The 18273-nt window shown below is 39.5% G+C and overlaps 1 protein-coding gene across 2 annotated transcripts in view; it reads left to right on the forward strand.

The window, feature by feature from the left end:
* The first annotated feature begins 572 nt into the window (after nt 1-572).
* Nucleotides 573-18273, forward strand: part of PCSK1 (proprotein convertase subtilisin/kexin type 1) — a 44344-nt gene continuing 26643 nt past the window's right edge. The window contains exons 1-6 of one of the 2 annotated variants that reach the window (XM_039239401.1): nt 573-933; nt 3823-3927; nt 7143-7253; nt 9436-9582; nt 10748-10824; nt 16939-17027. In XM_039239401.1, coding sequence (XP_039095332.1) covers nt 754-933; nt 3823-3927; nt 7143-7253; nt 9436-9582; nt 10748-10824; nt 16939-17027 — 709 coding nt within the window. In that variant the 5' untranslated portion in view covers nt 573-753. The remainder of the gene's footprint in view (nt 934-3822; nt 3928-7142; nt 7254-9435; nt 9583-10747; nt 10825-16938; nt 17028-18273) is intronic. The other variant, XM_039239402.1, reaches the window with a different exon arrangement.

Genomic DNA, 18273 nt, shown 5'->3' on the forward strand with positions numbered 1-18273 from the left:
AAAGTATGGCTTTAACAATGTCTTCCAGATATGCTCAATTTCTTAGGCAATTTAGATCAGAATCTGGGCAATAGAAGCTTTTCTCTTCTCTACCAGCCTCTGTCCAATTTTGAATTTAAGACTGCTGTTCTTCCCTGTAGGTGCTGATATACAGAGGGCTATTGTAAAAATTCACCCCTTGCCCTCCCCCCAACCCATGTGATAATTAAGTAAATATAAAGAAAACGGACAGAAGGGAGGGAAAGTGTGCTTAACTCCCAGCCTTTGGTTCTTAGTAGTTACATTTAAATGGGGGCACTTCTCTTAGAGAAGTGAAGGTGTTTCTCATAGCTACAGAATTTACAGTCAGTCAGGGAGCCGGCTTAACTGATCCCAGCAAACGGTTCCTTCCTTTTCTTAATCCTTCGCTGCTTATTTTAGCTCCACCCCGCCGGGAATACCATCCAGATCTTAGTCCAGGTAGATCTGACGTCAAGAGATGGCTTTCGTCGATTTGACGTGTAAACACTCATTTCCATTCCGGCTAGGAAGGGCTGGGGCTCCACTCAGCCAGGAGAGACCAAAGAGCGCTCGCCACCGCCCAGCCTGTACTCGCGCGCCTCCTATCTCCTCATAGAGCAACCCTGAGAGAGAAGTGGTCTGGAGTCCGAGGGTGAAAAGGGCGAGTCTTTCTGGCTTTTCTTCTTTCTTGCTTCTTTTCTTGCTTCTTTTCCACGTCTCCTTTCGACTTGTGAGCGAACGAGTGTGTGAGCCATGGAGCGAAGAACCTGGACTCTGCAGTGTACTGCTTTCGCTCTCTTTTGCGCTTGGTATGCATTGAACAGTGTAAAAGCGAAGAGGCAGTTTGTGAATGAATGGGCAGCAGAGATCCCCGGGGGACCCGACGCAGCATCAGCCATAGCCGAGGAGCTGGGCTATGACCTTTTGGGTCAGGTAAGAGTTAGCACTTTCCAAAAACTTTCTGGGGCCCAAAGGGACTGGCGGGACTGAAGCGCGATCTCCCAAGTGGGAGCCCCAAGTCGCACTCTCCTGAGCCCAGTGACAAAAAGCAGGAGCTTCTGCAGCTCTCTCCCCTGGCGCGCTTGGAGAAAAAAGGCTTGCATTATTTATTGCTTGGGATGGAAGCAGCCAGGCAGAACGAAGCCGCTGCAGCTGGGTAGAGCTTATTCTTGCTGCCGTCCGCTTTGGCATTTAAATCCATTCCCGCGTGGTTTGGGAGACGAATCCCTCCACACTTGTTCACCGAACTTGAGACGCACGCAGGCTTTTACCGACCAAGCGCTCCGGGAGAGGCTTTCCGTTCTGTCCCCTGGGACTCAGCTGGTCTCTGCGTCAGGATCCGGCTGTTTCCCTTTTTTTTTTTTTTTTTCAATATGGCAGCATCAGATCCAAGTCCTGATGCATGGGGTCAAGCAGGCTTGGTGATGTCCGCCGGCAGCCTTTTGGGCACGCCCAGGGAGTTGGGAGAGCGCCAGCGGCAGGGACTTGAGGTCTAGAGACTGGGGGCCTGCAAAAGGCCTGGGGAGCCGGTGGGAGAAGAGGTGGGTGAAAGACAGGGGACCAACTCTCCGCGCCTCTACTGGGAAGTCCATGTCTTCCCCAGGAGCTTGTAAAGTCCGAGCTTCACAACTTTCCTGGGTCAGTCTCCCTGAAGGGTCAAGCTGCGGAAATAACTGTGAGGAAAGGTTATCTTTCTTGTTCCTCAGCCAAATGCCTAATAGCTTGCCCAAGGATTTCAGCCTGTGATAAAAACTTGCCTGTCCATGTGGAAGCTGGTTTCATAGATAGCTAGGGGGAAGGGTAGGGTCGTTAAGGCATTATGAGAGTGACAGTTTAGGTGTGGGATTCGCGGGAAACCCCAGGGAGAGTGATTTCTAATCTAAGCTTTCCTTTTCTTCGGCTCAAAATCAAGCCCTTTCCCCTTGCCTTGGAAGTGTGCTTTTAATGCGGGGGAGGAGGGAGTTGTAAAACATTTTGGCGCGTTTTTTCTGGAGGTGGTTGTAGAGAGGCCGCTGAAGTCACGGATGAGTAATCGGTGTAGGCGTTGGCGAATCCATAGATCAAATCCGCTGGGGAATATGACTGTCCTTGCCAGAGGCTTCATTCTCCAATTTTATGAGCTAAACTGTCTTTAAAATGCCCAGCAGAAAAGTCAATAGGCAGACTGACTTCTCCAGACTGACTTCTCCATGTGCCAAATAGCAGACCAAGACTTTTTGGTTTTCTCCAGACTTTGTTCTGTGCCAGGCTCTGTGTTAAGTGCTGAGGAATAATAGGAGGAAAAGAAACTTTCAAGGAATCAAGGATCTAGAGGAGACTGGTTTAGGAACAAATAATTAGAATTGCATGTAATTGGTGTAATAGAGGTTGTATCTGGATTCTTAAAGTTTGTTGATGGAGGGATTGAAGATGGGAAGGAATTGGGGAGGAGTGAAAAATGACAGCCCAGTGGAGGAAACATTTGCACAGAGTTTAGGAAGAAGAGTCAAAGGCTGCCAGGAGAACATGTTGAGATTGGAGAAGGCACTCAAGGCATAGAAACCAGATTGTGGGAAACCAAGAAGATACAAAGAAAGCAGCTTAGAAGAAACTGCAGGGAATTGTTGGAATCTAAAGAGAGTGCAAGCAGTAGGTGGAATTGTACTGGTAACTACTGTGGGCATTATGGAAATCTTGTGCATCCTATAGAGGAATAGTTGGGGACTTAATCCTATATACTTTGGGCAGTTAAATAACACTGGTAACTGTGTGGAAAGAGACTGGGTAAGAGAGTAAAAAAAATCCATTTTTTTCTTTTCTCTCTGTTAATCCCACACATATATCCTAACCGGGACCATTCATTATGGGCATTGTTTTCAAAATGATAAATCCCCAAACCAAAAAAAATGATAAATCAGCATTCTTTGTAGGATCCCCAAAGAAGGGATTGAATGGTCACAAGAAGCTTTAAGAAATACTGGGGGTGGGGGGGGTGGGGAGGGGGAATCTATATTTACATATGATTTGCATATGTTATATTTTCTCTAGCCATTTCCAGATAAAAGGGTATTACTAACAAACATTTTTTTAAAAAAATAATTCTTTGTAAAAGACAGTGCTTTCTTGATTCTGTTTATTTCCCCCTTTGTTTACAGTAATTTAGCATTACTATCCTGAGCTCCTGAAGGCCTCAGGAGAAAGCTAGAATTAAAGAGGTGACCGGAAGCAAAACCAGTTCATAACAGAAAAAGAGCTAAGCATTGGTGATTTTTTCTTATGGTTACTCTTCCCTCTCCTCAACTCCATGAATAGAAAGCCATGAACTAGCATACAGTCAAATGATCTCTACTAGTAGCTTATAACAATTATCACTATAGATTCACTGGCTATATTTTACAACAACAAATCATTTTAGCTGGATGTAACACTGACCATATATTGTATTTGAAGGGTTTGCCAGCTTTCCACAAATTATTCTTCTTTGACGGGATAAATTTGATAAAATGGGCATTTCTTTAAAGAAATGTCTATCTAGACAATACTGTCTCACAGAAAACCAAGTGTAGTTCCTCTAAAATCTGTGAAAAAGAATTATCATTAGCGTCCAAATGTACCATGAGCTCAAATGATAATATTGTGAGCTCCTCTCACTCAACACAATGAATGACAAGTGAAGGAAGGTTTCTATCAGTGTTTTTCTCATAAAGAAAAAACTAGATGACTTCAAGCACAATGAATGGGCTTAATAAAAATTGCCTGTCTCTAAGCTACTTGGGTTACAAGCTAACCCCTATATACTTATTTTGGAAAGTGAATTTTTATTTTAAGTTTTTTCTTTTATAGATTGGATCGCTTGAAAATCACTACTTATTCAAACATAAAAACCACCCCCGAAGGTCTAGAAGGAGTGCCCTTCATATTACTAAAAGATTATCTGATGATGATCGTGTAAGTGTTGTGCATTTGTCTTTAAACTGGTAACCTGACTTACCTGCTTTATGATTCCAACAAGAGCAAAAAGCACTTGGCAAATATGAATATTTTTATTGTGATCACAAATATTTATCTGTGGTGTTTCTCATTATTTCCGTATGGTTATAATTGCACATTATGATAACTGGATTGGATAGAGTGAGTTAAAATTTATATTTTATATATGTTTAAACATACTAACTCACAAATCTAGTCTAAGAGAATGAAAGTGAATGATGAAAATTAGACAGCAGCTCTAATAAAAATGTTTGCCAATATAATCAATTAATAACCTGTTATATGCCTATTATGTACCAAGCACTTTAGTATCCAATATGGGGATGCCAAAGAAATTTAATACATGATCGTTGATTTCAGAATAACTGAAAACACGCTCTGATATGTCTTGGGTTTCATTATATGGAGAACTTGTGTTTATGAGGGAACTTTAAATCCATGACTTGATGAGCCAAATATTTCCACAAGTATTGTATTGTTTCACTGAAAGCATTTGATTTCTTTTAATCCTAGTTTGTATGTATATTCAATGATTAGAGAAAAGCAGAAAATGTCTAGAATGAGTATAGGTAAATAGTGTGAGGACAATGTGAATGTATACCTAATGTACCTATTGGTGTTTGGAGTCTGTTTTCAAGGTCAATAAACCTATCAATAGAAATGTTGACTGTATCAGGAGCATTGGAATTTGTATACACAATGTTGCATTTTCTCAAGAATGTGCCATACTGGTAGAAATTTATCCTGGCTGGCCTGTTTTCTGTTATCATGATTTCTGTTGCCTAGGACACTTTAGGGAATAATGGAAGCTTTGTGAGAGATAGAATACATCCTTTCAACTTGCTAGAAAGAAAATATAAGTACAGAAAGGTTATAAAACTGTTGAAAGTACATGGAGTTATAAACCCTGTGAAATAATTTTCTATTTTATTTGTTCTGGAACTGATTGAATTTTAAAAGGAAGAATAAAAAGACAAATGATGAGGGTGAGGAATGACGGGGCCTGGATTACCAGCAACCACAGGCGGGCAAAGAAAGCTGTGGAGTACCATGGACAGCGACAAATAGCTTCTATGCACTCGAGGCTAGCTTTTATTCAGATTAAGGGCTAGATGTGTGAGACCAAGTCAGAGACTCAACATTACTTGAAAAGTTTCTTGTCCAGTCAAGTCTTCCATTTGCCATCCCATAGCAGATGACTCATTGTATGGGCTCTTTAAAGTGGGACAACTTCCAAGACTCTGGCTAAGCTTAGTCCTTGGGTATAGCAAGAAAGAGATTTCCTTGTCTGCCTATATGCCTAAATGCATTAATGCACAAGGAAGTCAAACTAACTCCCTTCTCATATTCACAGAAGAAAATTGGACAGAGTGGAGCTTACCTGTTATTGTTACTGCAAGTGTCTCACTAAAGTGAACAGATGGCCCAGTTCTATTCTTCAGATATTGTTTAATAGTTGATTTGGAGGGGAAAATCTCAGGGATAATGAAAAAAAGCTAAGAATTTAGTTTGCAATACAATTTCATTAAAAAAAGGAATGTATATGATATTATGAAAAAGTATCCACAGAATAAATTTATTTTAGGAAAAATCCTGGAACCCACAGAAGCTAGTGTGGAAAGTTGGACTAGATGATCTTTAATCCTCTTCCCAAATCAAAATATTATTTATTAAGTAGATGATACGTATTATATACATAACATGAAGACACTATTCATTTCTTCTATTCCATTTAGTCTGTTCTTATAGAGATTGATATAAGATTTGGAGTTAATGACATTAATCATAACACTGTTTCCAACAATTGGATGTTTATATGATCAGATGGCAGAGTGCCTCTTCTTATATTCCATTTTTTAATTGCTTTTGATTTTCATTTTATTACTCTTTTTTTGATGGAGGATAATGTTCTTGCAAATTAGCCCTCTGTAATGCAGCAATAGGCTATCTTTACAAATCTGTTAATGAAATATCCAACTGTAAGTGATTCTCTCCATCAAAGATTAGTACTTGTTCCCTAGCAGCCAGCTTCCAAAGACCAACTCAGATGACAAGCAGTATATTCCAAGCATTGAGGTATTTTAAGCCAAAACAAGCTTGAACATACAGACTCTTTAAAAATAAATTATAGTGACTAATTTCTAGCTCTCAAGTCCCTCCTATAGTATTTATTATAGGTTTGCAGTAGATTTTTCTAATTAAAAATTCAGGACAGTCTGGGTAGTTTTATTCTTTAGCTACGAATTATTTTTTAGTTTTTATTTTTGGATCTGACTCGTGTCAGATTGTTCTCACATTAACAACATCCCACCAGACACTGGACCATTATCTTGTGTATGACAGAGAAAATGTTTTGGGTAGGAAAACAGTCATATTGCCCAGCAAAATAAGAGCATGGTATTATTTCATAATGAATATAACCACAAGGCAGTCCCTCCCCGTCAAGGTCTCAAGTATAACAGGATTATGCCATAAATGTGGGAAAGGTAATATTTGTATTGTCAGATCTCTATGCATAATACATGAGACTAAATTAATGGCAAGCGTGCATGGTCAGTAGTACTCATTCATCACCCTGGATCTGTTTCTCATATTAAATACTCTTAAGCAAGAGGTAGAAGCACAGGGGAGCCAGAGTTTCAGATTTGCAAAGACAAAACACCTTTCTTATCATGCATAACATTTGCAGTTTCTACTTTTTGCATGTAAAGAGAAATTAAACTGTAAGAGCCCCATAACAGTAGTCTCTGGAATCCCTTAGCTTGTTGACTCATTCCATGAAAATGGACAAATTTTTAGCTACGAAACTCTGAGACCTCAGTAAAAATGGGTATTATGGTCCATTTGTTGATGAAAGCAGGCTGAACTTTTACTTCCACTGGAATCACAGCGTAAATAATTTAAGGAAGTCATCACTTCACAGATTGATTCACCTCCCCCTAAAAGTACAGTTTACTGTGATAGAGGAAATGTTCATCCCCTATTGCCCAGTGGGCAATCCCATCTTCTCACTAAGCTTCCAGTTTTATCTGTAGTCAGATGGAAATATTTTAGAGCTGCCTCACCACTGATGGGGAGGGTACAAGAACTAGTTAAAGGGAAGATGGTTATACAGAAGTGGGTATCTGACTACTGATTTTCCTGCTATGAATATTTCTTGTAACTGCTTGTAGGTGATATGGGCTGAACAACAATATGAAAAAGAGAGAAGTAAGCGTTCAGTTCTAAGAGACTCAGTACTAAATCTCTTCAATGATCCAATGTGGAATCAGCAGTGGTACTTGGTAAGTACTTCCAAAAAGACTGTATAGGACCTGGGCTTTTTATTTTGTTAAATCTGCAAAATAGATTTTTTTTTTTTTTTTAATGATGGAGAATTCAGCAGAGGGCATGTTACCTGGAAATTAGGGCTGAGGGGAACTTCCATGATCTGGATCTCTTGTTTCATTAGGTGAAAGTGTCTGAAACACAGATCTTTAGCTGCTATGAAAGCTATGATCTATGAAAGCTGCTATGAAAGAGAAGAAAGGTTGCTACTTTCTTCTCCTAAGCTTATCTGGAGTAAGCGCAGAAGAATTATGTCTTGCAAGTTAAGGGTTCCAAAACAGTACTGGTGGCAAAAATCACATTTGGTCAAAGTTACTCTTGAGAACCTTTAAATCATCCAAAGGGTACAGTGGACATGATTCACTATAAATGGCAATGAGTGGCAACTCTTACATGTTAACAAGTGAGAATTTCTGAACTAAGCTGAAGGAAGAAACACAAGGAGAGACAACAGACATCTACATGCAGATGTCTAGAATTATAAACTGTTTTTGCTTTTAAGATACAAAATCTTCATTGGTATGTGACTGTTGAGTAGAGAAATTTTAAGTGTTCCTTCTTGCCTGCAGAATATTCTCCCTTTTGTTTTAATATTAAGTCTCTATGGCAGTCATACATATTTATAGAAGTGGTTTTTGTTAAGAATATTATAAAAGATAAGTTTTAATGACAATCATAAGCTAAGGCTTACATATCCTTATTGCATCAAGGATGGGAAAAGGAGTCAAATCTTTTTGACATTCTCTTAAACTAGGCAGTACTTGCTCACTGCAGTAAAAGAGACTCATTAACTAACATTTGTGTACTGACTATGCCAAATACTATTCCAAGTGTTTGACATGAATTAATTCTCATATTATATTGTAGCTATGATGCTTGTACCCATTTAGCAGATGAAGAAACAGAGACATTGCCAAGTTGAGTAACTTGCCACAATCATATGGTTACCATTGGGGGGGCCATAGTTCATGGCTCCAGAGGCCATATCCTTTTTTTTTTTTTTTTTTTTTTTACTAAAGCAGATACTAAATTTACTAAAGCAATAAACTAAAAATAGTTTATTGTCAAATTAGTTTCCACATAACACTCAGTGCTCATCCCCACAAGTGTCCTCCTCCATGCCCATCCCTCCTCCCCCCCACATCCATCAGTCCTCAGTTTTTGTCAGCATTCAAGAGTCTCTCATGGTTTGTCCAGAGGCCATACTCTTAACAATCACACTGTATGATTGTTCTTGCAACTAACACAGAAGTCTTCTCTGGCTTTGGCCAAAAATCTAGGTGAAGTTTCAACCTCCCATGATTCAGCTTCTTATTGGCCTAGTAAGTTAAGAGATTTCCCCTACTTCTTTCTGAGGAGCATCAGCCAGAGGGCAATTCATTCAGACATTTTTAACTGTTATTATTTATAAATTTCTTACTGTCCCCTCCACCAGAAACCTGGCATTTTTTAACAGCATCTCCCTTACAAGCTTTCCCAAGCTCTATCTCTATTTCCTTGGTGTCCAGCTGTTCTCCCTTATAGTTCCATACAGTGTAACTATCAGAAAATTTATCTGAAAAAAGAAAACTCCACATCTCCTCTCATAGATACTTACTCTCTAAGTCACTCATATTTGGAAATGGGCAATTAAATTGCAAGTCTGGATGAGACAGCAGCCTCCTGGGCATTCCAGGTTCTGCTTTTTCTTTCAGAAAAGTTATTAAAATATCCATGAATAACTGTGAACCAAACAATATAAGTAGGCTCAGTGTGGCAAGGAAGGCTCTGGATTTGGGGAGAGATAGAAATATGGGACATCACATAAAACTTTGGAAGATAAAAAGCCTGAGCATATCATTATAAATGAATGAAACTTATGGATCAACCTCTTCGAAGCCATGTAGCTCAGTGAGAAGGGGCACAAGGTGATTCATCCTTTTGAGTGATTTTCCACTGGAACAACTGGGAAAAGAGCAGCATTCTGATGATTCACTTTGCCCTGCCATCAACTTTATTTTTTATTAAACTTAATCACATTCTTCCTAAAAGTAGAGTTACCCTAGGAAAAAGAAAGATGGGTCTCCAGACTAGACCTTCAGTTTTCATTTTGCAGCAAGCAAATCATGATTTTACCAATTCTTTGTTTTTCTTTACCAGCAAGATACTAGGATGACTGCAGCCCTGCCCAAACTGGATCTCCATGTGATACCCGTTTGGCAAAAAGGCATCACGGGCAAAGGAGTTGTTATCACAGTACTGGATGATGGTTTGGAGTGGAATCACACAGACATCTATGCCAATTATGTGAGTCTGGGCCCTCCCATGACTGCAACTTAGGGAGCTGTCTACACAGACACATAGTTAATGCTTTCCTTTCTTCAAGTGGAAGACTTCTCTGTTGTTGGCCCTAGGAATTATGGGCTACAGCTTTGCTATTTTCCTCATCCTCATGCAAGTACATATGAACTTATTTTGTATCAGTGGCACTTTAAGAATTCAGTGGAACCAAGGATTGCACTAAAGCTTATGTGCTGGGGAAGGGAGAAGGCACCTGTATCAATTAAATTATTAAAAGCCATTCAGACTCTATATCACTCAGTATCTGGGGCATTACAACAATCAAATCAAGAATAATGCCCTAGGTCATTTTTCACAGTCTTCTTCCTCACATTCTTTATAGGTGAATATCTCTAACATTGTGCAATTGTGTAAATGTGATTCCTTCCATGCAAATTCAAAGTGTACACCACATAATTCAAGTGGCAATCTGAGAAAATGAAAGTTTATCATAAATGGAAGACAAGTAAATGAAAACTATTTACTTCATTGTTAAGTTCTACATGATATCTTAGGCTTTAGATCGGTGTTTCATCTTTAAGACTGTACTATGTGTTTCTCTCATCCTTTCTATTCATTCAAAGCTCCCCAGCTAAAGAGTAAAGGAAAATGGAAGAAAAAGAAGGGATGAAAAATATTAGTATAAAGTAATAATTATTGAAAGATATGGAAAATGTAGAGAAGAGGTTAGAGTGGTACTAGAACTCCTATAAGGGAGATGTTTAAGTGTAGAAATCTTGTTGCAAAAGGAGGTGGGACCTAGAAGCTTGCCTTAAATTTCAAGCACACTTTCTTCAATTAAATCACATGCTTAATATAATTGGGAAGGCTGAAGAGATCACTGTGGACCTGAGCCCCACCCCATAGTCACTCTGATTCCTTCCGGTTCTAATATACTATGAGCTTCAATGAGCTACAGGTTTGGTGACATTCACTGATAATTGGATGCTTGCTGACTTTCTTGTGTACACCATCTCTGCATAGTTTATGGGTATAATAAGTGATCAGCAACTGGGCTGAAATGCAGACTTCTGAGCTATCAGCCAGGATGGAAGGGGTAGGGATAGAAGGCTTAGGAGGTGTTGGCTTTTTTAAAAAAATGATTCTACAGGGTTATTTTTATTCATTTTAGGATCCAGAAGCTAGTTATGATTTTAACGATAATGACCATGATCCATTTCCCCGTTATGATCCCACAAATGAGAACAAGTGAGTAAATGTGGATTTGGGTGTGGGGGAGGGGGGTTGATAAGTACTTTAAAATGCTTTTATCTTATTTGAGAAAATTACACAATAAATATGATCCATATTTCAGCTCTCAGAAAAGTTTTCATGCATACCAATCTACATCATAATATTTTGTTGCTTTTAAAACAGAAACCAATGCTTCTGTTTTTATATTTCTTTTGGCTTACTGGACCATATTTCAATTAAACTTTCTTTTTATGTTGTAAAATGCTCTCCTCAAATGGCGCTGAATAGTTATAGTTTTAGAAAGAATGTTTGGTGGAAAGAGCCTAAGTGTCCATCAACAGATGAATGGATCAAGAAGGTGTGGTTTATCTATACCATGGAATACTACATGGCAATGAGAAACAATGAAATCTGGCCATGTGTAGCAACGTGGATGGACCTTGAGGGTGTTATGCTGAGCGAAATAAGTCAGGCAGAGAAGGACAAATATCATATGTTTGCACGTATAGGAGGATTAGGAGGAACTTGACGGAGGAACAAGGGGGAGAAGAAGGGCAGAAATGGTGGGGGAAAGGGAGAGAAGCAAACCATGAGAGACTCTTGAATGCTGACAAAAACTGAGGACTGATGGATGTGGGGGGGAGGGGGGGATGGGCATAGAGGAGAACACTTATGGGGATGAGCACTGAGTGTTATGTGGAAACTAATTTGACAATAAACTATTTGTAAAAAAAAAAAAAGAAAGAAAGAATGTTTGGGTCATAAAGAATACAATCCTCCAGCCCACCCTCCCTAACCGCAATTCTTCTATGAATGCTTTACTCTTAGCAACATGTTTGATGTTAGTTGTGAAAATAAAAGTAGGGGGCACCTGGGTGGCTCAGTCGGTTAAGCCTCTGACTTCAGTTCAGGTCATGATCTCACAGTTCATGGGTTCAAGACCTGCGTCGTGCCCTGTGCTGACATCTAGCTCAGAGCCTGGCGCCTGTCTTCAGATTCTGTGTCTCCCTCTCTCTCTGACCCTCCCCTGCTCATGCCATCTCTCTCTCTCTCTCTCTCTCTCTCTCTCAAAAATAAATAAAACATTAAAAATTTTTTTTAAAAAAAGAAAAGAAAAGTAGAAGACAAAGATAACAATTCCTCATGACTTCTTTTAGTGGCCATGGCCACGATCACCAGTTCCCTCAGAAAATAATGGCCAGATATCAGACAATAGAAATATACTCTGAGGCGTGGCCCTCAAATCCAATACATTTTCAGAGGCATTTGACTAGTCAGTAGCGTTTCCAAGAGTTTCTGCTGGGGATTCTAAAACTAAAGGGAAGAGAAAGAGAATTATCTTCTGACTTCTAAAATAATTCTCCATAGTGGCCACAATGTGATGAGGGAGGGCAAGAGCCAGACCTTCCAAAGCAAGAGGCCAGATAAAAGCCAGAGGCAAGAGACTTTTTAACCTTTTTCCGAGTTGCAAAGAAACTACACCCTCTAACCACATGGCCTCAAATATCCATGCCCATGTGAGGACTCATCTTTGCACATATTATCTTCATAACTTCAAGAAGACTTTCACACTTTCTTCTTCATTTGCTCCACTGAGAAGAGACTTGCACCAAAAGAGATCAAAGCCAAGGCAAAAATGGGTCTTGTGGCTACAAGTGGGATGAAAATATGCTACATAAAGTGGTTCCTTTTTCTCTCTATATGGCTTTTTCTCTCTCAGACTGTTACCCAACTTGGATCAATTGAGGTCTCTCTCACTTGCTCTTTCTTCCTCTTTCCCTCTTCCTTTCTTTCTTATTCTCACTCAGAATTTCTATGTGGCTGGTGCAGTAATGTTAACCTAAAGTTGTTTCTTTGGATGGTCCCCTTTCTAGGAGTTCAACCAGGAAGAGAGCTGGGGCTCATGGACTTGGTCTCAACTTCTGGGTGTATATTTCCTCCTTGGGGGCAAGGGGAGACTTGGGACAGGTTCCAAGATATTGCTTCTTTCAGTACCATTTACTTCTAGGCTTTATTTCTTAAAGGGGTTAACTGCAAACAATGCCTAGAAGTTAGAATATGCCACTACCAATACAACAGAAACCACAAGGGGGTGCCCTTGGAAGAAAGTGGGATATCTCAGGAGCTTATGGAAGGGACCCCAGACAAACTTGCAGCCATATTTCTGAACCAGGACAGTACAGGGTCAGGAGAAATATGTACTCTGTTGGAGCATGATCTTATAATATTAGCCTGGCTGGTAGTGCCAATCGTCAATAAAGAAGGTGACCTTGAGGAAATCTCTTACCTCTCTGCCTCTATTTTTCATTTTGTCTCTCATAAATGGGTGACAATGCACTTGCTCTCCACTCTCCTGAAAGGAACTTCCTGAGGAAATGAACAGTAGCTTCTTGGAAGAAAGGGACACCCTCCTTAGAACGAAGTAAAAATGACAACTCTCATTCCACCCCCTTGGCCAAGACCAAAAGAGAAATCTGCTCTCAGCTGTATGAGTGCAGCTGAGGAGACCGTTAGCTGGAGGTTTCAGCCTTCTTCCTAGGCAGCATACGCTAGGTCTGGCCCCATGATCCAATGTGGATGATAAGTTGTGTAGTGGTCACATGATAGCTGAATACTTGGTGAAATGATATTCTCTAGAGTTTTTCTACTCATAAGAAGGAGGACTCAGATTGCCCTTTCCCTTTCCCTACACAAAAGGAGTCTCATATCCAGTATTTTTAAAAGCCACATTTCCCTTAATCCATAGAGGTCCAAAGCCTTCAAAGAAGTAGCCCATATGGTGGTACTTATTTTATGCCTAAAAACTCCTGAGTTTCCATAGCACAGCCTGCCCTGGACCTCCCACACAGCATAGAGTTAGTGCAACATAGCCAAACAGTTAAGAGCATAGCTTTTGAAGCTAGAAGCTAGCTTTGAAGCTAATTAGATTAAATGTTAGATCTACCACTTAATAGTTGGGTGACCTCGCTCAAATTATTTAACTTCTTTCATGCCTCAGTTTTACCATCTATTAAAAAGGGATAATAATGGTAACTACTTTGTTGGGTTATTATGGAGGTTAAGTGAGTTTATGTATGTAATTGTCTTGTATAATATCTGGCACATAGAAAAAGCCGTGTTTGCTATGGTGGTGATGATGATGATGATCAAGTTTTCTCATTAAGCAATTAAGACCTCCTTCCAGTAAGAAATCAACATGACAAGAATAATATCCAAGAAGAGCAGAAGCAGAGAAAAGTCCATTTTCTGAGCCAATTCAGGATCTGCTCTTTGAAAATTACACAATAAGTAACTATGTCGGAGGGTCCTCTTGACTACCAAAAAGGTAGCATCCCTATCATTTATCAAAATGTATAAAGAAAAAAAAATAAAGTTACCCTTCTAGCATTTTGTCAGAAATAAATCCCTTAGGTTTAGAAAATGAATGGCTCCATTTTGCCTCAGACTTTATAGCAGCTAGAGGCCTATTATCTCCCAATTCCCAGGGTATTATCTCTCTAAACTATCTGTGTTGCTGCTTTTCTTTATTACTATGTAAATGAGATTAATAGAAGCTGTATTTGAATTCTCCTCTGCAAATCAAAAGAGGAATCACTAAATAATAAAATCCCAAAAGTACAGGTAACTCTTATTATTGAGCTGCCATGAATCTATATTCAGAATTTCAATACCAATTACAGATTATTTTTCTAGTTAAATAACATGTGTGACAAGAATGTTTTAACCAGTATAATAGTAGTCTTTAAACTATCTTGTGGAATAATTTTTTAAAAATCAATTTGTTTAAACGCCAGTTACTACCATTGTTCTAAGATAATAAAGGGTCCTTTTATCTCAGCACCTAATTTAAGGAAAGAAAAAAAGCTGCAGGTCTACAAAGAATGACATAGTACCACTTTGATAAAGCCTTCCCTTTTTCTAAAAGTGTGGAGGTGGGAAGTGAGGGTAAGAGGAGGGAAAAACATCAACCCTTTTTTGTACCATGATCCTACTGCACCTTTCAAGAAAATAATTTTCAGTACATAAGGAGAGAGAAATAATAGGTGGTGTCACATTGTATTGTTTTTAGGACAGAGGTCCTATGATGGGGATGTTTGCCAACAGTTTGATTCTATTGGCTCAGGCTACAGATTTTGCTATCCTGGCCTTAGTTCCCATGCTATGTAAATGGAAACACAGGTGGTGGTGACTTCTAGGAACACACTTCCCAAAAGGTAACAACTCAGTTTCTCCTTCTACAAAAGGAAAGAGGGTTAATCCATCAAAGAAGCATAAGCTTCCTTTTTATGTGTTCAGTGTGCACACATTTCTCAAAGAATGGGTATGTTGGTCAGGACAGTTTCAGTTGCAAGTGAGAGAATCTTAACTGAAAGATTAAGTAAAATGGGCATTAAAAAAATTACCCAAAGGTATGGTCTAGCTTCAGGCATTCCAAATCCAGGAGCTCAAATAATATGCTCTTAGGACTCCAATCACGATCACCATCTCTTAGCCTCTTGCCTACAATTAGCTTCATTCTCAAAAAGAAAAAGAAATCTTGCCTGGCAGCAAGATCCACATGGCTCACATGAAGCTTAAAACTGAATATTTTACAGAAAGACTAAAATTCTCTTTCCCAGAATGTGTAAGAATCCTTGAAGCTGTCTGGGAAGAGGAGCCTCATGACAGAATCAAAAGGAGTGAAGGAGAAGCTACTTCCCAAAAGGACAAAATGCTAGGGGGGCAGAAAGTGGCAGATGTCTGCTACATTAAGAAAGACTTTGAATTAAAGATAATTATAGGGGTGCCTGGGTGGCTCAGTCAGTTAAATGTTCAACTTCAGCTCAGGTCATGATCTCACAGTTCATGAATTCAAGCCCCACATTGGGCTCTGTGCTGACAGTTCAGAGCCTAGAGCCTGCTTCACACTCTGTGTCTCCTTCCCTCTCTGTGCTTTCCCAGCTCATGTTCTGTCTCTGTCTCAAAAATAAATAAAAGTTAAAAATAAAAGATAATTGTATTGTTCTGACTTAGGATTCCTATCCAGTATTAACATGAAGAAGCAGAAACATCATTTAGTAAAAGGAGACCAAGAAAGGATCTTTGGTGCTTTAAAATAAAAGATATGTGAAACAGAATTATTTTGGATAGTCAGTTTCAAATTTTTATATTCCATGCTGAGCTAAATTAATAGATGTCTAGTATAATAGTGTCTAAAAATAGTTGGTGGACAGAGTTGCTGGGAGCTAACTCTTCCCCTCTCTTCTATGTCAGCTCCTCCAAAGCACCAACAGCCTTTACACCACTCCCAGGTGCTTCCACAATGCAGTATCGTGGTGAAATGAATTCACATTAAAGTTCTCTTGACTTCCTGACCCTCGGAGGTCAGGGTCATGGTGGGAAAGGATGATTATTATCCCCAGATTTTCAGAACTGATGTTTTAATGGTAGACTCTGCTCTGTTTTAGAGACCGACTTTCCCCTCCAGGTACTCTGAAATCATAAATTACCCTTTTTGCCTGATTACAAAACCAGTCTTGTTCGGGGTTCCAGCCCCAATCAGAGTTGTAGGAGAACCCAGTTTTCCCAAATAGTCTGGAGTGTCTTATTAAAATCTTAAACTCCTTTTGGTAGCAGAAAACCATCAGTTGCTTTAGTTTGGTGGTGTACGGTTAGAGGAAGGCAAGAGGGCTTAAGAGGAGAATTCTGTTCTACTTATCCTTCTAGGACTGGTCCAAATAACCTAATGCAAGGAAATCACTACAGGGGGAGTGAGGAGCTACTTCCCCAAAATGTATGGGATAGAAACCATGGTTTCTGAAAGTGTCAGAATTGCTCATGATAGTATCCATAGCTAACACTTCCTGAATTCTTCCATTATACCAGCCACTTTTCCAAGTGCTCTACGTGCAACATCTCATATGTTTACAACAAAACTCTTGGGGACAAATGACTTACCTAAGCTCAATGGCAGAAGTTGGAATTTGAATCGCATACTTCAACTCTAGTACCTGGCCCCTTCATCTTGATGGGAAGGAAACCAGCAATGAGGCTGACAAAAAAGTCAATATGGCCATGTACCATGGATTCATTTGCAAGCAACAGTGTGCCCTCATTTGTGTTTTATAATTCCTATTTTTTAATCTCCAGACATGGGACCAGATGTGCAGGAGAAATTGCCATGCAAGCAAATAATCACAAGTGTGGTGTCGGAGTTGCATACAATTCCAAAGTCGGAGGTAAAGCAGAGGGTTGCTTGTTCTGCACTTTGGTTTAAATGAGGTGGGATAGGGGGCTTTCAGAAGAAGAAATGAATTCCATGTAGAATGTGCTGCAGGATTGAAGTGTGATTTGCAAACAAATTGATGGACCTGGATTCCTAAAAAATGATAGCTGAATATAGCCTGCACATCTTTGTGGGGAGAAAAATAGAAATGTTGAAAGCTTTTGAACCAAATCTAATTTTCTCTGCGTGCTAATTTACAAGGGTTTGTTATTGAATGCTTGCTAAGGGAACAGAAGGAGGAGGTAAATTTAGGAAAAGACTTTCCCTGCCTCTCAATTCTGTAGTTCTTCATTTCATAACAAATCATGGTCTTAAAAACTAAAAGAATACATGCTTATTATATGAAGACACCAAAGGTTATCTGTGACAGCACAGATTTAGAGTTCCTGGTTGTTTCAGTCAGTGCCTTTATGGGGAAACATGGTAAGTTCCATCCGGGCAGTTTACTAAAGGAACTATTTGCAAGATTTAAAGGAAGCCATCATTATATTGTACACTTGAAACTAAAATAACACTGTATGTTACTAACTGGAATTAAAATAAAAACTTGAACAAAAAGAGTTAAGGGAAACGACAAGGACTAACAAATGAAAGCAGATATGACGACCTTTGGGCCTAAAGGAGCAAGAGAAAGAAGAGGTCAGTGGCAACTGGAGAGAGAAAGCTGTGGCCCTAGGAAAGAACCAGTGTACAGGAACTTTGGCCCTGAGTTACAACAAGAGAGCTTTTTCTAGGCAAGGAGCTTCGCAGGGAATGAGTCGTTCATTCTCCTCCTATGCCCCATCCTCCTACCTGTTGGCTGAACCCAGTGAGAAGGCAAGAGAACTCATTGATGTGGTTCGTATCCCTGGGAAGCATGATGGACGGTGGACTTGCAGGGCTCCCAGAGAATATGATCATTGTCTCTCTCCTTTTCACTATGGTTACCTTGGGCTTTCACAGTTAGGCTATAAACTTTGAGTTTATTTTGTTGCCTAAAATTACGATAAAAAAAAAAAATCAACTGTAGAACATGCCAATGGTAGTGAAACTCCTTTAAACTCTACCTAAGGATGGACTGAATTTGATTATGACTTCTTTTTAAGAAATCAAATAAATACAGATCCTGGCCTGTATAATGAATCACTAATACAGCATACTATTAAACTTTGTGTCATTCCCGATTCCTTTGATACTAGCATTGTCAAAATGCTTTGGGA

The sequence above is a fragment of the Hyaena hyaena genome, unplaced genomic scaffold, assembly GCF_003009895.1.
Source record: "Hyaena hyaena isolate Hyena2069 unplaced genomic scaffold, ASM300989v1 scaffold_156, whole genome shotgun sequence".
Lineage (NCBI taxonomy): Eukaryota > Metazoa > Chordata > Mammalia > Carnivora > Hyaenidae > Hyaena > Hyaena hyaena.